Raw genomic sequence first — 22,131 nt, 5'->3', positions numbered from 1 at the left:
TGAGGTGAATTTCAGGCAATCTCGTGTCACTCTACAAAAGATGTCTTGTGAAGAAAACGGCTTATTGTGCTGTGTATCAAACTATACATGAAGTATATAACATACAGTTTGATACTCAACATCTGAGCCATTTCCAAAAGCCGGGAGTCTCTGACGCATCGTGACATACAAGGAAAGGAGAAAAGCTGAGAGTGGGAGCACAGAGCACACACACACAGTCTCACTTAAGAATTTAATGTTGTGCTGCACAAAACTGCTGTTAACACAAGACTGTAGTCATGGTTACACAGCTGATGATATGATGCCCTGACTGAAGTTAATCCTGAAGGGTCACATATACAGCAACTTTACAAGAAGCAAAAAATAAACACAGTATATACAGTAACACACCATGAAAGAGATCACATCAGAGAGACAGTTGTTGGTTTTGGTTTTGTTCAGTTAAATGTAATTTGGCTATTTGTTGTTGTTGAAGACACTCAAACAATAGAATATGACAGTCACAGCTGACTTAACATTATGTTCATGTTTTATAGAATATGTTTAAAGGTCCCATATCGTGCTCATTTTCAGGTTCATACTTGTATTTTGATCTTTCCACTAGAACATGTTTACATGCTGTAATGTTAAAAAAAAACTTTATTTTCCTCGTACTGTCTGCCTGAATATACCTGTATTTACCCTCTGTCTGAAACGCTCCGCTTTAGCTAATTTCAACGGAATTGCGTTGCTAGGCGACAGTTTGGGTCCATGTTTACTTCCTGTCAGCTGATGTTATTTACATACACTGCAACAGGAAATAAACTGGGACACATTTAGAATGTTCATGTTTAAAACTGTGTAATGATCTATAGATATTGTATATTTGTGAAATCACAAATGGACAGAAATCCTAACGGCTCGTTTCAAACGCACAATTTCTTAATACGGGGTGTGTGTTTTTCTCCATATATTGAGCGTTTTGATAGTTTAACAGTATTTATATAGCACATAAACCTGATTTATAATATAAAAGACATGAAAATGTCACTTTTTACAATATGGGACCTTTAAAGGAACAGTTTGACCAGAGTGGTATCAACTATTCCTTAAAATAACATCCATTTGACAGTAAAACCTCAATGTTATACATTCATACAAAGCCTATCAACTTACAAATATACAATGTCACGTATACTATATACTATATATGGTAATATGACCTGAGTTTACTGGATCAGCTGTGTTACACAAGGAGTTTGACTCATAGAACATTTATTGTTTCATTTTTGCTGTCTTTGCGTCATGGAGTTAAAGTAATCGCTCATCAGATAGTGTGTAAATCATAGAAGCTCTGTACAACACCAACTACTGTCTCAACGTGTCCTCATACAACAGTTTGTATTATATCTTACGAAAACTGATTCCTCATTTTTCCTACATTTTCCTACAAATGTCCAGCAACACGGGTCAGTCTCCGCCCGTTACGTGCACAGTCTTTTCAAAATAAACTTCCTTCGTCACAGGAAGCAACTTGGTTAGGCTTAGAAAAAAGACTGGTTTGAGTTCAAAAACACTACGCATGTGGCATTACTTCAGTTACGTGACATTATAAATCAAACATGGACTTTTAGTTTTAAACAGGACACGAACAGCAGTCTCCTGGGTAAAAGTCTGGTGTTTTTGTACCCAACTAGCCAACCGTACCTCCTCCCTATACGGCGTTCGTCGCTCTTTATACTTCCTGTTTCACGATTACGTGGATTACATACAAATTTATTACGTGGATTGCATACAAATTTATTACTTGGATTACATACAACTTGATTGAGTGGATTACATACGATTTGATTACGTGGATTACATACGACTTGATTACATGGATTACATACAAATTAATGACGTGGATTACATACAAATTTATTACGTGGATTATACACAAATTTATTACGTGGATTACGTACAAATTGATAATGTGGATTACATACGAATTGATTACGTGGATTACATACGAATTGATTACGTGGATTACATACAAATTGATTATGTGGATTACATACGAATTGATTACGTGGATTACATACGACTTGATTACGTGGATTACATACAGATTTATTACGTGGATTACATACGACTTGATTACGTAGATTACATACAAATTGATTACGTGGATAACATACGAATTGATTACGTGGATTACATACAAATTTATTACGTGGATTGCATATGAATATATTACGTGGATTACATACGATTTGATTACGTGGATTACATACAGATTTATTACGTGGATTACATACGACTTGATTACGTGGATTACATACGAATTGATTACGTGGATTACATACGAATTGATTACGTGGATTACATACAAATTTATTACGTGGATTATATACGAATATATTACGTGGATTACATACAAATTTATTACGTGGATTACATACGAGTTGATTATGTGGATTACATACGAATTGATTACGTGGATTACATACAAATTCTTTACGTGGATTACATACAAATTGATTACTTGGATTACATACGAATATATTACGGGATTACATACGAATTTATTACGTGGATTACATACAAATTTATTACGTGGATTACATACGAGTTGATTATGTGGATTACATTCAAATTTATTACGTGGATTACATACGAATTTATTACGGGGATTACATACGAGTTGATTATGTGGATTACATTCAAATTTATTACGTGGATTACATACGAATTGATTCCGTGGGTTGTCTGAATTATAGTGCAATACTTTTCATAGGTATAGCTACGATCAGTGTATGAGAACAGCCTGGATTTTCTTCACAAAATAATAAAAAAAAAACATATATGTTTGTTAAACATTTGCAGCACATTTCATAAAAGCCATAAAATCAATAACAGGCAGAAGATTTTACAATGAAAACAAAGAAAGGGAGAGATACAAAGTTGTAATAACTTCCTATCACTCTAATTTTGTACATTTGAAGAAAAAATACATTTTACCACTCGTTCTCCTCACCGGTGATATAATTGTACATTTGATTATACAGTAAAAAAAAGAAAGAGATAAAGTATACAAATAAGCAGTACACAATCAGATTATGTTTTTGGTAGACACAGGAAATGCCTTGTTTTTCTATTCATAAACTGTACAATCTTGTCTGGTTGAAAATGATCAGTATTTCAGAATATGCATAATTCCACTTGTTTTATCGAGGATGAATTTCTTTTTTATACACACAATTTAAAGTTGTTTTTTTAAGTTAAATATTGCAGCAAATTTCTGCTTCATCTAAAGATTCCTCTACAATAATATTGTTGGTCTGTCTGTAATTTGGATATTTTGGGTACGTTCTTGTCAGAGTAAATGGGAGCTAGGTTTTGGGGAGATCTGTTTTGCCAGCTAAACCCAGTTTTGGCTCACCCGTCTTGGCCTGGCACCAGGTAGTCCTCATCCCCCTGCGCTAATCCTGGAGGTGGCGCTGCGTCGCTTTCAGGTGTGGCTTGGGGGCTGTTGTGGACTTCAGCTTCAGTCTGAATGATTTTGGCTTCGATGTCCTCGTAATTCTCCTGCGGGTCATCCACCTCGTAGATCACCCCATCTGTGAAAACAGTTGCATGTTAAAATTTGTTTAAGTCCGATTGTTGACAATGTGAGAAATTGTCAAAGTATTGGTATTCCAGTGTAAAAAAAGATGTGATTAAACCGGTTCCAAACTTTCCTGCGCTTTGATGGAGGTCACCCTCATGGATGTCGTTGTCTCCTGAGGCAGCGGCGGTGGCAGCCTTAGATGTCAGCGGCTGACTCACGGCCATGTCATCGATATCATCGTAAGGAAAAGAGGAAGTGCTCCGCGCGTCGTTCTCTGTGACGACTTCAGTCTCCGATGGGAATCCTGCATGAACAACAGCAACGACACTCCTTCACAAATACGTCCACATTGTCCTACTTTTCAAATCACAATGTTTTCATCATGAAGACATGAAACCACTTTAATAAACTCAGTCATGGAAGATATTTTCGCCATATTCCAAGTCTGTGCTTATTTTACACTTTGAACAAGTGTGATTAATATTAAGGTTTGACTTTATTTATCCCCAAGGAAATACTCTGGTGTTACGTAGCAAAGGGACAGATGAAGGAGTAAGACAACAAAAAAGAACTATTTGAATGAAATAAATGAAAAACAAATAATTAGAGAGACGACATTTAAAAAGATATATACAATATATAATTTATGCCACCTTAGATTATACTGTATAACCGAATTGTGCAACAGACATTCAGTAGTGCAACTCTGGCAGCTGTGATGTGATACAGTATATAGTTTAAAGAATAGGTATGAATAATAAGTACAATATACACAACAACAGAGTGTCTAATACTATATACTGTATGTAGAAGCTTTATATAACATACACACTATACAGTAATCATATCAGTATATATAATAGAAATTGAAGATAATACCATAATATAGCCTCTATATAATAATATAAATGTACAATATTAGCAATATAGTAATGTAGTAATGTGATTAAAGTAACATAATGCTATGTATAATAAAATACTGTTGTATCAACAATAATGTCCATATCACGTGCAATATTACTTTTATTACTGTTTCAATATCAATGCCAATATTACGTTTCTATTTTAGTTAATTTATTTTACTTATTTATTTTATTTTATTTTTATTTATTTATTTATTTATTTATATCTTACTTTCATTGTTATTCTATTAGGCATCGGTGGTACTTCTTACACATTATTACTCTGCGTTTTATTCTTATGTTGTTGTTATTTACTTTTCTATCTTAGTTTACTTATCTTACTAAATTTATCTTACTATTATTGCTATTCTATACTTTGCACCGCTGTTAATATTACTTCTTATACACTATATTTATTACTCTGTTGTGTTTTCTATTATTCTTATGCTGTAATTCAATAATGTAGTTTCCTTGGGGATTAATGATTTATTTTATTTGATGTTACCTCTTCTTCTACTACTGCCTCGTGTAACTGCTGGTGATAGAATATAACATAGAACTGAGGTGCAGCCTGTGATAAGGATTCAACATTCCACGAATTGTTTAGGAAAATTACAAATAAATGAATACAAATAAAATAAATGAATGAATATGTTTTGAGACTCACTGCCACCACTCAAGACCTCCATTTCGTTTGCTTTGCTCGTGACGTCGTCGTAGTCGCCACTTTCAAACTCCACTTCTTTTCTCTGCAACTTTCTCGCTACAACAGAAAACATTGCACGTTTACTGGTACATGACAAACAACTGACATAACGACAGTTAGTACACCACACATGCATATATTAAACTCTTCTGTACTTGCATTTGCTCCCAAGTAAGCATAGGTGGGTAGCACTGATGTGCTGCTATTTAAACTGAAGAAGGTTAAAGGTCCCATATTATAAAATGTGAGATTTTTAGGTCTTTTATATTATAAAGCAGGTTTAAGTGCTTTATAAATACTGTTAAACTATAAAAATGCACAATATACGGAGAAACACACACAGCCCGTATTCAGAAATTGTGAGTTTGAAACAAGCCGTTAGGATTTCTGTCCATTTGTGATGTCACAAATATACAATATTAAGACCATTACACGGTTTTAAACGTAAACATTCTAAATGTGTCCCAGTTTATTTTCTTGTTGCAGTGTATGTAAATAACATCAGCTGACAGGAAGTAAACATGGACCCAATCTGTTGCCTAGCAACGCAATTCCGTTGCAATTCCATTGAAATGCACTTAAACGGAGTGTTTCAGACAGAGGATGAATACAGGTATATTCAGGCAGACAGTATGAGGAAAATAAAGTGTTTTTTGAACATTACAGCATGTAAACATGTTCTGGTAGAAACACAAGATACAAATATGAACCTGAAAATGAGCACGATATGGGAGCTGTAACATGAATGCTGTACAGAAGCAGCAGTGCTGCCATTATCTGAAATGCTCTTTTACAGCAGCATAGAGATGCAGAAAGACTGGCCTCTTGTGGCAGAAGGCTCCAGTACACTGTTTAAATGAGACCGGGATGATCAGGACGGCTAGACACACTGATTTCATCTTGTCTGTTGGAATGCGGCACCTTTTCAAGGCAATTCAATAAAAGTGAAACACATTATCGGTATTTAACTGTAACTGAAGCAATAACTTCTAGCAGTAGAGGTGTAACAGAATAATATACTCACATGAGAAAATCTTGGCTTTCCTGACAACGCAGATTATTATAAATACGACAATCAACACCACCAGAACCAGAACAAATCCTACTCCCACAATAATTTCCACTGTGCGGTCGGGGATGGGTTTAGGTTCGGGGATTGTTGGGAACACATACTCTGAAATCAAACACAGATACATAGTTATACTGTGTACTGGTACTAGGACATACTATGCTATGTTAATCAAATCAGAAATTGGTTTTATGTATGAAGATAACAAAGATCTGATTTCTATGCAAAACAACTGAATGGATATTTTTGGGAACCAGCCCGACTTATTGGGACAGGACTCATGGTTTGGTTTACTGTTGCAGTAGATCTCAGCTGCTTTGACATCTTTACAGGACTGGTTGCGGACACAGTACTTGATGTCCAGGTTATCGCTGCTGCAATTCAGCGTTGTTTCCAAGGTCACCTTGAAATTTAAATTGAAACTTGTGTTTAGAGTAATACGGTTTCATGCAGCCATACAGAACAACAGAGAGTCTGACTGATAAAAATGAGAACTGAATGAATTATAAGGACAACATGTAGTGGAACAGAAAAAGGTCCCATGATGTCAGAATACTTATTAGACTAATGATGAACGGGACGTTGCCAGAAACAAACAAAAAGTGGAATGTAAAGACGTACCACTGATTTATTCTGAGGTGTTTTTATGCTGCTATTGTGACCGCCGCAACGATCACACAGCGAGACCTTAAGTTCCGGTGGAAATGACGTCAGGGGACACACGTATTCCCACTTATCTCGATAGTTGACTTCAATCCGACCTCCACATATTTCTGAGGTGTTGAACTTGATTTGGCCTGTAAAAGAAATAAATAAATAAAAACAATTCACTTTGATTGATTCTGGGGACAGAGACATTTCAAGGAACAGTTTCTGCATTTTAGGAAATAGGCTTATCCACTTTCTTGCCGGGAGTTAAATGAGAAGAGGATCATAACAGTCTCATACAGTATATCAGTCTGTTAAATATGAAGCTGGAGCCGGGAGACGGTGAGGTGAGCTGAGCTCAGCGGGGAAACAGCTCGCCCAAAGCTATTACAACCAAAATGAAAATACAAGTCGCAGTTTTTAACTTCATTTTTCACGAGAACAAACAAAGAAGATATAACATGTTGACTTGTGAACTGTGGAGGTGCTGGTAGGCTTTTTTTTTCTTTTTACTTTGGACATGGACAGCTAGGCTAGGTGTTTCATACTGCTCCTCAGCCTGATGCTAAGCTACGCTAATCATCTCCTGGCTATAGGTGACGTGACTTTCAGTCTACCTCTCTGCTGCTACTGTATTCTATTCTGTATTTGAATTGATTCACTATTTCAGCTGCAAAGATCCTAAAAACAATAATAAATTCACTTTATGGGGACTTCCTGGAAATTAAAAATGTACTCCAACATGCAAAAGATTAAAAATTGAACAGAGGAATCCCGCTTTTCCCATTTAAAGGGCGATCGATTAAATCCTTTATATTCTGATAGAATGTAAGAATTCAGAATAACGTGGGGACGAGAAGGTGTGAGGGCCCTACAAACTTCATTTGGCTCATTTGTGACATATATTCTCCATTTAAAATAATATTAATGACATTTCCTCAGACAGGGTGACAGATGAATACTTTCAATGCATACTTACCAAAACAGTAAACAGACACCAAGCTTCCTTTACAGTCTTTTTTGACTCTCTTGCACTGGCCAAGTTTAAAATGGTTTTCCTCACAGCTGACATGGAAGTACTGCTCCCCCGGTTTAGGATTTTTACCACGGAAGAAATCAGGAACAGCGTTGCTACAGCTCATTTCTTGGCAAACAAAGTGGGAATATTTGTCATTCCACTTAGTGGCACAAACCTCAGTGCCATCTATCTTCACTTCACCACGACATGTCTGTGAAAGGGTGACATTGGGCTCACCTAGAAAGGAAAGCAATACAATAACAAGATAAAAAATTAAAGACTGAATGAGTAGGATTTTCCTAAGAAAAACTATGTATAGTCTGATAACAAAATAATCCCTCTAACATCACTATGACCCACTTTGTCTGTATCTGCCTGGATTTCTGTTTCTCTTTTGCTGTGTTGGGGACGTTTCTGGGTGTAAAGGTATAAAGGTAGCGACCAGCTGTCAGATCGTAAGCACGCATTCGAGAGGAAAAAATCCATCTACAGCGACACGAAACGCCACTGAATCTGAGGTTGGCTTTCACCCGATGGCGAGCACCCTAACCGCGGTCAAGGGGCGCACACTTCTGGTGTCCTAGAACTGGGGAGGAGGAGAAATCTATCTACTGCATCTGTAACAAGACTCGGTCAAAACCGAGTATATGTCTGGACCGTATCTGGTCAGGATGTGAATTTGTGGCTAAATTGTTACACAAATAGTCAGTGGTCATGTCTATAATGTTTTGTGAAAAGTATTTTCCACTTATATCTTAATGTTTGATTGACTGACGTTGTTGCTGCCGTATTTATTCCTAGAAGGAGTGTTAATGGAGCAGCTACAATGTTAGCATAGCCTGGCACTGATCGATCCGAACTCCATTCAGAAAACAAGTTTTAAAAGTTGTTTGCTTGTCGTCTTGCGGACAGACCTGACAAAGCATGAATTCAGACTTTTGACTAATCAGCATCATTATGTAGTTATTTCGGCATCATTTTGATCCGTTTATTGCAATTAAATCACAGCACAGTGTGTTTATTTTGGGTTCATACCGCAGTAGCGACGTGTGGCTTGCTAATTTGCTTCGCGCTTGGTGTGAATGTACGGTAACACAATACGAAGCACAACATAACGTAACTTAAACGAACATAAACAATAGCACATGCACAATAACAGCACTATGTAATGATACATTGACCCACTGACACGCTCCCCAGAAAACGTAAACACAGAACTGTTCTCCGCCTTTTCATTTTGAAAGAGCAACGACCAATGAGGAAACTCCAACAGTCGGCCGACCAATCCTGTAACTTCATCACTCAGTCAGTCACTCAGTGACAGACCTTTGCGTTTGTAGGGCTGGCCCTTTGCGGTCCAGCCAAAAACAAAATAGCTTCTAGTTTTTCTTACACACACTTAGTGTCATGTCTCACTTTCAGGTGGTTTCTGATGCAATTGCAAAGATTCTGTGATCATTTACGAGGCAATCCTTGCAGAGATTAAATTTACCTTCACATTCAATTTTCAGCTGCTGCTTTGTTGTGTTTCCCTGTGAAGACAAGGTTTGATTCTCACAGTCCCAGATGTTCCCTTGTTTCTTCTCTACACCTTCGCAGCTGAAGATGGTGGGCCAGAGAACGGATTGAGTCAATGGAGTCGTTTTATTTGACCTGAATTTGCCGCATTTCATATCCTGGCAGAGTCTCTCCCCCTCAGTTGCATTCCAGCCTTCAGAGGAAACAGCACGTATTCCCCCCTGCGAGTGAACAGACACATCTCCGCTACAGGCCTTGCCGAGTGTCAGCGCCATCTTACTCCAGTCTAAAGGAAACATGAGAGTGAGACAAGATTCAGGAAATACAAAACTCACAGAACTTGTAATTAGTAAGAGCTTAAATATGCAGATTAGGCTACATGCTGTGGACACAAACTAGTGAGAGTTAGCTCAGTGATCCTCCACCAATTTAACTATGGCTCCAGCACATGTTTGTAATGTCTAGCTAATATTTTAATTGTCGAGGAAACAACATAACAGTAACTATCGAACCATTCCTTTAACATCAAGGCAAACTTTATTTAGGAAAATATGCTAGTTATGCTAATATGTTAGCTGAGAGTTTGATGAGAACTGAGAACTCCTGGCGGTGCCTTCGTATTTGTCCTACAAACATGACAGTGCTATCAATCTTCTCCTCTAAGTCTGGACAAGAAAGTGAACAAGCATATTGACGCCCATTCAAAAGAAGGTCCCAGATGTGCTGGAATGCTAGAGGGAAAACCGTCCACTATTCTGACCTACACATCCTAACTGTTCAACATGAAGGCATTACATAGAGAAGAGAAGAGACCTGTAGTTTGACAAAAACAGAGGACATGGACAATGAAGACATTTTGAAAGTGATCAGTTTGAGACAAAATCATGACACATACCGGAGCATTGGAGGCCACCAAATTCACAGGAATTGTTCTTTGGCTTGACATCGCATGATGTTAATGACTTGTTAACATACGTTATTTGTGAAATTAAATAATCCTCTACTGGCTCTGGTCCGAAGTAGTCAATCTGTGTGTCAGCCTGACCACAGTTCTGCTCCCCACAGATGATGTTTTGTGTTTTGATGTCAAGAGCAGTTTTGCAGACTGGGAGCCTCTGGTCTTCATAGTGCACCACCACATTTCCATAACATTTATCTCTGGTATCACTAAATCCAGATTTGATGCTACCTGCAAATCAACACTGACAATTAGGAACTTCATGTCATCCGTTATTTTAATAAGACAAAAATAAATGATCTGGATCAAAATACATACTGATGGACAACAATGTCAACTATTTGCAAAGGTAAAATGAATGTTAAGAAGGTGGCATGTGCACATCAGAGTTTAATATGTGCGTGTTTCTTCAAGAGCTGTCGACCTTTAAGGACTTGGAAGATTTATGGAAAGTAAGAGCCATATTAAAACAACAAGAACAAGAGATGAAGTTATTTGTTTGTACATAAATTTCTGTGTTGTACTAAATGTGCTGAAGAAGAATTTGACCAAAGAGAGATTAATAAAGAGTTGGTTGTTGTTGCTTTGCCCATATGGAGGGTGGAAAATGATTTGGCCTCTACTGACCAGATCGCCAAAAATAAATCAAGTGTTCTTTGGTCTAACTTCCCTCCAGATGTTCAGGTAAACCACCTAGCAAACAGATAACACCTCCTTGGTGAAGGTAATTAGGGCAAAATCAACTGAAATTTGGAAATAGGCCTTTTGAGGTGGTAGGAATCCATTAAATAATAAACAACAGTCTAATAATGATTTCATTTTAAATAAATATATATTAAAAACAACCCATTACCTGAGCAAACAACATAGGCTTGTTCACAGCTGATATCATTTTCATTCCTGACGAAGTTGCACTGGGTCAGGTTGGTCGCCTCGTCTGTACAGTGCAAACTTGTGAAGAGGGCCTTACTTTCTCCAGGCTTGGTGATTGGTGTCAGGTTTCCGTCCCCACAGCCCAGGTTTTTACACAGCATCTTAGACCTTTCCGGCATCCAGGTGTCTGCGCACACACTTCCACACTTCTTTCCGTCCACACAAACACGGACATTCCCCCAGCAGCCTTTGCTCAGCTTCACTTCGAGTTTTTCTGTCGTGGCAAACAAGAAAAGGGATGAGGAGGCTGTTTGCAGACTTGCATCAGCAGATTATTTCAAACTGGACCACAACCGGTGACATAATAATAAATAATGGCCATGATGAATAAAGGTTTTCATTTGAAAATCAAGCCCGTCACATTACCTGAGCAGTTGACAGTGGCAATAGTGTTTCTGGTGGTCAGATTGTTTTTTTCACAGTCAAACAGAGATTTGGTGTCGGATGAGCAGTTGTAAGATTCAGCCCAAACATCTTTCTGGATATCAGCACTAGACTCGGAGTTAAAGGATGAGGCGTTCCCACAGTGCATCTGCTGACACACTGTGTTTGCAGACTGTTGGTTCCATGTCTCGTTAGAGCCGGAGAGCCATTTGGTGTTTGTGCCTTTCTTTATCCCCACCCGGCCAGAACAGGAATCACTTCCATTCAGAATCACCACCTTGTGCTCTGACCGGGACAAAAGCAAGATAGACCATTAGTATTAGATTATGACAGACTGGCAACTTGTCCCCGGGGTGTCCCTCTCTTCCTCCACAATGCATGCTGGGATAGGCTCAAGCCCCCACACACAAACTTGAATAGGGTTATAAAATATAGAAAGTCACTTTTGTCCAAGAATCAAGAAAATGGTGAGATGTAGTTTTTAAAGTTAGACAATAACTCTGCACCGTACATTGTTGAAACTAATCGTTCTTCAGGGACGCCAACGGAGTTTTCCTGAAAATCTAAATATAACATACGTCGGCACATATGTCAAATTGTATTTGATATGATCCTCCCAAAGCTTTTTATGGTCTCTTCATTTGGTTCAGTACATCTTCAGCTCCACAATGTACCAAAGATGACCTTGCCGAACCAAATGCCGCTGCGCTCGCCTGCGCCAACCACTGGAAAGACGTGATATAGAAGATGGCTGGACACGAGGAAGAAGAAGCTCTGATATCTTGTGTGAAATGTGTTGTACGACATCATTTTGTTGACACAGTTTCGTTTCAGAGGATTGACTGAACAGAAGGGTGTAACTGCACATGAAAACAGAGACAGAGAGAGAGAGAGAGAGAGAGAGAGGGAGAGAGAGAGGGAGACTTCCCCTCAGCTCAGAGCACCGTAGTATCTCCCAGCTGAGTGGTTTGGTTGTAGTCTGTAACTCTTTTTGACCTCACTTTCAGCAGCTGTTTCCAGCACAAAACCCACAGTTAAGTACGCCACCTGCTCAGCACCAAACAGCTACATATCTGAAGACTCTCTCTCTCTTTGCAGTGCCTGTAATAAAGGCCTTCTTTCCACTCCAACCTCAAACAAAAACGGCAGATTCAAGTTCACTTGAGCGCCTTTATGCACACCTCTCTACTGTAACTGACAGTCAGGCACAACAAGAGAAAAACACTCACCTTCACAGGTTATTCCCTTCGCCTCCACCTCCTTATCATTCGGTTGTGCGATATCAGCTGTCTCACACTCGGATATTTTTTTGGCGGTATTCGCGCATGTTACAGTCTTAGCCAGAAATTGAACTGAGCCCTTGCAGAACTCGGTCAGATCTCTTTTATTCCCACAGCCCAGTTCTCTGCAGACAGCATCTGAATTGGCGTCCTTCCATTCTTCCTTTCGGACCCGTTGCCATAGGCCCTCATACTGGATCTCCACTCTCCCGGCACATTTTCCAGGACCGTCCGCCAATCTCACTTTCATACTTCCTGTTCCACGACAGCAAGAGAGTTGTCAAACATGGTACACGTGCTCTTATTGCATACATTTGGGTAGAATTGCACACATGCTTTTGCATCACGACATGACATCGCACAGCTGTCGTGTTTTTGCTTCCACCAATATGTCAAAGTTAAAATAACAGGAAGAGACTATCACCATATGATTCCTGCCATATCTCACCTGAACAGACTACGTAGGCCTCGGAAGAACATGAGCTGACATGCTTGGCGCTACAGTGCCACAGTGACGCTTCGTTGCCTGAGCACTTGACATTGTCCATTATCCCCTTGAACGATCTTTGATTCTTCTTTTTTTCAATATACACCTAGAAGAAAGCATTTCTGATTATTTGGATATCATGGCATTCATCTGTGCCAAACAGAAGGCCCCAATTGACTCAAAAAGAACAGTAATTTACAGAGATAATAATAATAAGAAGAAGAAGAAGAAGAATATAAAAGTTATTGGCAAAGACTTTAAATGAATAGTTTGACATTGTAGGTAATACGTTTATTTGCTTTTTTGTGGAAAGCTATCAGTCTCCTATGTGTCCGTTGAATGCGCTACAGCCGGGGGATGGTTAGCTTAGCTTAGCATGAAGACTGAAGACAGGAGGAAACAGCTAGCCTAGAGGTGAAACATCCTCCCAGTTTGTTTCCTCTTTATGCTAAGCTAAGCTAATTGTCTCCTGGTTCATGTTTAGCGGACGGATATAAGAGAGATAGTGAATAAGCATATTTCCAAAAATGCCAAACTATTCCTTTACACATTAAATGCAAGACTATGAAACTTGGAAAAAAGAAAAAAAAAGACATTCTAGCTCTTACAAATGAGTCGTTGAATTAATAATCATCTAACTTATAATATGCCATAAACAGCCCATGCTTCGTTCAGTACACTCAGGAGTTTTGCTGCCATAGACTTCCTCGGTGTGTCTGACCAGCAGCTAATGTGGCTAATGTTTGCTAATGTTAGTAAACTTGAGATATTTCTGAGCTGACATGTTTGAGTCAGTTTGCTGTCTTTATGACTCTATTCCAGGGGTCTGCAACCTGCAGCTCCGGAGCCACATACGTCTCTTTAGCTCCTCTCCAGTTGCTCCCTGTGGAGTTTTAAAAATGGAAATGAATAACTGTTTTTTGTTTACATACTCAATTTTATATATCATTGTTGAAGGTCTATGGTACGACGGAGTATTAGGGCCACATTGAGGGGAAAAAAAAATCTGAGATTGCAAGAATAGAGTCGTAATATTACAAGAATAAAGTCATAGGTTTACCTGAAAAAAATTGTAATATGAAAATAAAGTCATAGGTTTATGAGAAAAAAAGTCGGAATATTACGATAATAAAGTCAAATAGGTTTACGAGAAAAAAGTCGTATCATTATGAGAATAAAGTCATAATATTATAAAGTAGTAATTTTACGTGTTATTTTCTTGTTTCTCATAAATTTAAGACTTTATCTCGTAATATAACGACTTTTTTTCTCGTAAAATTATGACTTTATTCTGGTAATATGATGACTTTTTTTCTGGTAATATTAGGACTTAATTCTCGTAATATTACGACTTTTTTTCTGGTAATATTATGACTTTATTCTGTAAATCTCCTATTTTTTCATTTTAATTCATTATTTTAATTTTCTAATACTCCGTAGTACATTTGCTCTTTTGCCCTCACTGCATTAGACTTATATACTATATTCTTAGACTATCAACTGTGTTACCTTCATCACAATGATCAAATGTTTTGCGGCTCCAGACAGATTTCTTTTTTTCTTTTTTTCACCTAAAATGGCTCTTTTGATAGTAAAGACCCCTGGTCTATTTTCTACTTCTATATTTTGGCATTATCCCGTAATTGTTACTTGTGGCCACAGTGGCTGCTGTTCAACAAAGTTACATATCTTACATTAAATAAATGTGTTTTATAGTGCTAGCCGTGTTTCCATTCAGTTGTCATTCAGATTTTTAAGTGAACTTTTGAAATGTCGCAAAAAATAAATGTTTCAGGCACGTTTCCATCAACTGGTTTGGAGTGAATAAACTCAGCTACAGCGTAGTTTGGTCAGTAGTTGACGCTATAAGCTACACACGGCTGTAATCTACCAGTAAACAGAGTAGAAGAAGAAGTAGAGGTTGCGAACCAGAAATAAAAGAGGTTGGCCTCGGCCATCTAATCATGTACGAGAGAGAAATGGAGAGAGGTCTTCAGGAATCAGTTTCAATAGTTCTTTCATGTCAGCTAGTACTGGCCGTGTCTCATGCTGTCTGTAGACAAAGATGATATGAATATATATATCCAGAAACAGCTGATCACTGATGTCAGTTAAGTGTTCGCTACATCAGACTTGATTCAGTAAAGATGTTTCCGCATCAACTCTTTCTGGACAAAGGCAAAAACCACATGAAGCGAGCGTAAAAACTTTTTTTGCGCAAATTGAGGAAGTTTTATCGAATTCTATACAGCTTCTCTAATGCGATACTTGAAAATGTGGATAAAAGCATGTGAATGGAAACACGGCTATACTGACATCCCCACAGTTCAGCTCTTTGCAAACCACTGCAGCTTCCTTCCGGGTCCAAGTGGTGGCACACACGGGCCTTGAACTACCATTCACTTGAATATTAACGGCACCGTAGCACTTGCTGGGTTGGTTGTTGGACATCAGAACCACTTCAACTTTGTCTGTGGAAAATAAAAATAAAAAGACACGTAGGAAATGTTGTTGATATCATGATTTAGATTTCAAAGCAGCTCAAGATAGTGGGCTGGTAAAATATGAATAGTCACATTCATTCTTTGATGAATAATTTTGTCAATTGTTAGAAACAATATATAAAACAAAACCAGATTGTTTTGATCTGGAAATCAAAGTAAGAGGAAAAGACGTGGATGAATATGAATTGGTTGGATTACCTGAGCAGTGGAGCTTTGTGATCCCGTTGTCGGTACTGTGATTCACATTGGTACCACAGTGCATTTGCTGGCACCACACATCAGGACCAGTTTTGCTGGTGCTAACAGGTTCATTCCAGTTACTCCAGACATTACTTTTCATTTCCTCCAGCCGCCCAGAACAGACATTTGATGGGTTTCCTTGGAGTTGCAGTCTCTTAAAATCTGTTTATGAAGCATTTTTTTTAATTTACTGATGTGTCGCAACACTTGAGTAAACTTAGTGACTATATACTGTATGTGTGTGTGTGTGTTACCTGTGCACATGACAGAAGCACGTTTTTTGCATGATTTGTCCTCCTTAGGGGCACACTGCCACAGATGAGTTACATTTGTCATGTCTGAACAGTCGATCTTCATCCTCTTTGAGTTTTTGAATTCTTTCCAATCCATCCAGTCCTCAAGAGGAGGATCCTTGGATTCACCGCATTTGAGGGTTTTACACAAAAGATCTTTTTGATCTTTTCCTTTATGGGAGAGGAATCATATATACAGTGTTTAATAATCATCATCTTAGTACAGAATATGTCACAATACCTGATACCTGACCATAAAGGCCTTTATACACGGATATGATATGTCTAGGGCTTTTATTGTGACAGGTAAGAAGGGAAGGAGTGGATCTGGTATGTGCTGCCTTTGGCCACGATGAAAGGAGTATTGCCATCTTGGTTTGGACAGTTTGAAAATGAATCACAGCAACAACAAAAAAAGCCTCTGCTGGTGTGTAAAGGCCTTTACTCAAACAAATCTATTTAAATGTATTAGAAAGTCTGAAACAACCACTTTGTGCTTTGAAGTATGGAATGTTGCTCACGACCCCTCACATTGATCTAGTGACCCTTTGGAGGGTCCCAACCTAGGGCCAGTGCCCTAGGTTGGGAACCACAGGATGAAACTACTATTACCACTGAGTACTATCCACCACTGAGTACTATTCACCACTGAGTACTATAACCACTGAGTACTATCCACCACTGAGTTATATTCACCACTGAGTACTATTACCACTGAGTACTATCCACCACTGAGTACTATTACCACTGAGTACTATTCACCACTGAGTACTATCCACCACTGAGTAATATTACCACTGAGTACTATAACCACTGAGTACTATTCACCACTGAGTACTATTCACCACTGAGTACTATCCACCACTGAGTAATATTACCACTGAGTACTATAACCACTGAGTACTATTCACCACTGAGTACTATTCACCACTGAGTACTATTACCACTGAGTACTATCCACCACTGAGTAATATTACCACTGAGTACTATAACCACTGAGTACTATTCACCACTGAGTACTATTACCACTGAGTACTATCACCACTGAGTACTATTACCACTGAGTACTCTCCACCACTGAGTAATATTACCACTGAGTACTATTACCACTGAGTACTATTCACCACTGAGTACTATTACCACTGAGTACTATTCACCACTGAGTACTATCACCACTGAGTACTATTACCACTGAGTACTATCCACCACTGAGTAATATTACCACTGAGTACTATAACCACTGAGTACTATTCACCACTGAGTACTATTACCACTGAGTACTATTCACCACTGAGTACTATTACCACTGAGTACTATTACCACTGAGTACTATTACCACTGAGTACTATTACCACTGAGTACTATCCACCATTCCACTGGTTAGTAAATTTACACTAAAGTGAACCAAATGTCCGTCTTTGTCTTTAGAGCGTTTAGACAGACGTGTAGAGGATGCACTTCTTACCCCAGTTATCATCACACAGGTAACCAGAGTCAGTTTCCATACCATCGGTGGAGCTCTGGTACTTGACGGCTCCCGCACATATAAATTCATCCAGGCTGAATGTGATGTTATCTAGAAGAGCAAACACAGGGAACAGCCAATTACAAATAAAAAAAAACAGCCAACGCCATCATCGCCATCATCATCATCATCGACGTCGTCGTCATCATCATCATCATCATCATCATCATCATCATCATCATCATCATCATCATCATCATCATCATGTCAGAATTGGGCTCTTTAAATGTTCAAAGTTGATCCTTACTTGAACACTGGATCTTCATCAGAGTGCCCTCTCCGAAGAAGCTGTTGTTCCAACCAGGATGTTTACAGCCCCACAGGTGACTCTCGTTCCCAATGCAGGTTACTTCATTGAGCCAGACTTTGTTCCATGTGTACCATGGTACCGTCTCTTTGGAGCTCTTCTTATGTTTCCCACACTGAGTGCTCTTGCACACCACTTTATCAATGTTCTCGCTCCAGGTCTTATGTCCAACGTAGCCCCACTTGCTGTCATGGTAGATGCTAATATAGCCTTCACATGGGTGGCTTCCATTGATTAGAATCAGCCTGTTGTCACCTGACAGCAACATGACAGCAGCTATTTAGACATATTTATATTTATATTTAAATATACTACAGTCTTCATGTATTATAGACATATTTAAATATACTACAGTCTTCATGTATTATAGACATATTTAAATATACTACAGTCTTCATGTATTATAGACATATTTAAATATACTACAGTCTTCATGTATTATAGACATATTTAAATATACTACAGTCTTCATGTATTATAGACATATTTAAATATACTACAGTCTTCGTGTATTATAGACATATTTAAATATACTACAGTCTTCATGTATTATAGACATATTTAAATATACTACAGTCTTCGTGTATTATAGACATATTTAAATATACTACAGTTTTCATGCATTATAGACGTATTTAAATATACTACAGTCTTCATGTATTATAGACATATTTAAATACACTACAGTCTTCATGTATTATGAACATATTTAAATATACTACAGTCTTCATGTATTATAGACATATTTAAATATACTACAGTCTTCATGTATTATGAACATATTTAAATATACTACAGTCTTCATGTATTATAGACATATTTAAATATACTAGTCTTCATGTATTATAGACATATTTAAATATACTCCAGTCTTCATGTATTATAGACATATTTAAATATACTAGTCTTCATGTATTATAGACATATTTAAATATACTACAGTCTTCATGTATTATAGACATATTTAAATATATTACAGTCTTCATGCATTATAGACATATTTAAATATACTACAGTCTTCATGTATTATAGACATATTTAAATATACTACAGTCTTCATGCATTATAGACATATTTAAAGTCAGTCTTCGTGCATTTTCCATTTCCGTCTTCATTTTCTTTTGATTTTCATTTATGAAAAAATTTATTGATTTAACCTCAGAAAGGCTCAATTACAACAACATGAGACTGTTTCAAGATGACAGAATACATTCATTAATCAGCCCACTCACAGAAACACTAACAACACTCTCTCTCTCTCTATATATATATATATATATATATATATATATTATATATATATATATATGCCAAATGTTGGGCTAATTAAAGATTAGCCCGTTTTCTTTCGTTCTTTTATTAAAACTAATTTCAAAGTCATGATCTTTTGCAGTAGTCAGAAGTCAGCTCTGGTATTGGACCATGGGGAGATTTTTTTTGACTTTATTAATTAAAAATCAACTGTAAGCTACAGCTAGTTATGAAAGTTCTATTAAAATATCTGAGAAGAATGGAGGTCTCCTCTATGGCAGTCTGACGCTGTGGGCCTTCACGACTACACCAAATACATAAAACAGGCATTTATTAGTTTCTGAAAAACAAACAGTAAAATCCTCCCAAACGACGGTAATAATTTATATATCTTCAGTGTATTATTGTTAATAATACCAGGGGCAGTAATAATAACAGTGGAACAAGCACTAAGAGACTGAGACAGGTGAACATAATGGAAGAAATGACAGCACAACTGCAAATGAAAAAGGATATTTTTGTGTGGAGATGGACGCCTGTAATTCTGTATCTGGCTGAATAGAGGAATATTTAAATGTACTATTATTATTTATCTATTGCTATTTTCTTGAAGTAATTGTGTTGCCTCTTAAGAACTTTGATTGGTAATTGAAAATGTGTTTTAGTAATGATAGTAAATTAAACTAGAAAATTTCGCAAGAAATTTTAACCAGTGTGCCTGGTGCTGGTGCCGGGACGGTGGGGGGCAGAGTCAGACTTCCATAGTGTCTGGTAAGTTTAAGGAGAGCATATTAATTGTATTTTTGTATGTCCATAATTAATAGTAATTGTCCAAATCCCGGTTGATTTTATTTATTCATAATAGACCTCTGTGTTTGAGATATATAGGCCACACACACACACACACACCGCTAAGTGTCCTCAGTCAGACAGCTTATAATAGGAGTTAACAAGTTAAAAAATGTTTTTGAAATTTAACATGAGCCCCTATGGGAAGGTAGCCTGGAGTTGCTGTCACTTCCAGGCATTTATCGCCAAATGTGTAAGTCCGACTGATTCCATAGCAACATGACTGCAACCAGCACAACATTTCCTACAATTTGATGAAAAAAATATCTATAAAGAGGGAAAATTGTGGGTTAGGGAGCAATTTGTTTGGAATATTTTTAAAATATTTTTAAAGCTTTCCTGCACTCTAGGTGTGATGTCACGCACTCTAGCCCTTAACGATCCACGCAATACACACCCATTATAAAATCTGAAACCGTCTGAAAATTTCACAAAACGTAAACTGCGATTTCGTGAAAACCGTGCCAGCTATCAAAATACCCATTTGGCCCAATAAAGTCCCAATCTCATGACCCGTTTAAACTTTTAATCATGTTTCTATGTTAAAGTATGGCGACCTTGTATGGCCCCAAAGAGGAGTGTTTTTGAGCTCTCTTCACGTTGATTTTCCAATCATTCCTATGGAGAAAGAAATCACGCTTTCGCATAATTTTTTCGGAAACCGCTGCCCGTATCTCTTAGAAAAGTCATAGCACACGATCATTCCGTACGTTTTGATGTATTTTTTGTACAGGTGTTACGGGAGGAGTAGAGCGGCAAAGGTTTAGACGGAAGAAGAATATTAAAAGTAAACGCGTCGAATAATAGACCTTGTGCAAAGCACACTGGAATGAGATCATAAATTATATGAGAATAATCTTTCATTGCAATCTGTTGTAAATGATTTAATCCAAAACTAATTAAGATCACTTTAGAATTTATTCAAATTTCACCCAAATCAGAATCAGAGTGATCTTTATTGACGTTATGATTTCTCAGGCATGCTAATGCTAATTTATAAATGAATGACAATTTGAGCCAGGAGTGTCCTGATGTAACTTCTATATGAAGGTCTGACCTCAACACTTTTACATGATATTAATTCATTGATCGGACATAAGACGTGTGGAATGACTTTTGGCAATTTTCATACACGTTTCAATGATTAAATAGGTAACTGCCTATCCTGGGATTTCTTTCTACACATCAAGAAATACCAAAATAAATTACCAATCCATTATTTTGTGCTATTAATCCGTTTTTAACATGACACAGAATGCAGCAAACTTAGCAGAATAGTTCATCTAAACTGATGCTGACAAAAACAGAAGAAAAACTTTGTCCGATTGTGGCTCTTACACTTTTAAAGCTTGATTAAAAAAAATCTGAAGAGAATAGTTGTAACTTGCCTTGTGTGATCAGCGGCTCAGTGAAAGCTGTGTAGAGGAGGAGAAGGAGGGACCACATTGTCACCACAGCTCAAGACTAGAGAGTGAGGCAGACCAGTGATGGGCTCAGCTTTATATTGCCATGGATGTGCAGCCCACCAAGGATGGAGATGAGCTGTTACACTACATGCATGTGAGGCATGGTCACAGTTAGACTCACCAATATTGTCTCACAATGGCACAAAAATGAATCACTTTTTTATATGTATATATATATATATATATGTATATATACATATATATATATATATAAACACAATT

General features: G+C 37.6%; 1 protein-coding gene and 1 long non-coding RNA gene across 2 annotated transcripts in view; one reads left to right on the top strand and one right to left on the bottom strand.

Moving 5' to 3' along the window:
* Positions 1-22,131, top strand: part of LOC141771947 (uncharacterized) — a 313,743-nt gene that overhangs the window by 6,230 nt on the left and 285,382 nt on the right. The gene's annotated exons all lie outside the window — the stretch shown is intronic.
* Positions 219-21,916, bottom strand: LOC141771941 (scavenger receptor cysteine-rich type 1 protein M130). Its single transcript, XM_074642488.1, has 19 exons — positions 21,832-21,916; positions 18,284-18,598; positions 17,977-18,087; positions 16,473-16,682; positions 16,177-16,380; positions 15,791-15,945; positions 13,436-13,580; positions 12,937-13,242; positions 11,690-11,992; positions 11,244-11,537; positions 10,328-10,621; positions 9,407-9,718; positions 7,876-8,151; positions 6,870-7,045; positions 6,543-6,651; positions 6,204-6,353; positions 5,141-5,236; positions 3,705-3,875; positions 219-3,584 (listed from the first exon to the last, which is right to left on the bottom strand). The coding sequence occupies exons 1-19, from the start codon at positions 21,887-21,889 to the stop codon at positions 3,400-3,402; spliced, it is 3,870 nt and encodes a 1,289-aa protein (XP_074498589.1). The 5' UTR covers positions 21,890-21,916; the 3' UTR covers positions 219-3,399.

Source organism: Sebastes fasciatus, chromosome 8 (assembly GCF_043250625.1).
Source record: "Sebastes fasciatus isolate fSebFas1 chromosome 8, fSebFas1.pri, whole genome shotgun sequence".
Taxonomy (NCBI): domain Eukaryota; kingdom Metazoa; phylum Chordata; class Actinopteri; order Perciformes; family Sebastidae; genus Sebastes; species Sebastes fasciatus.
This window is presented reverse-complemented; position numbering and strand designations above follow the sequence as displayed.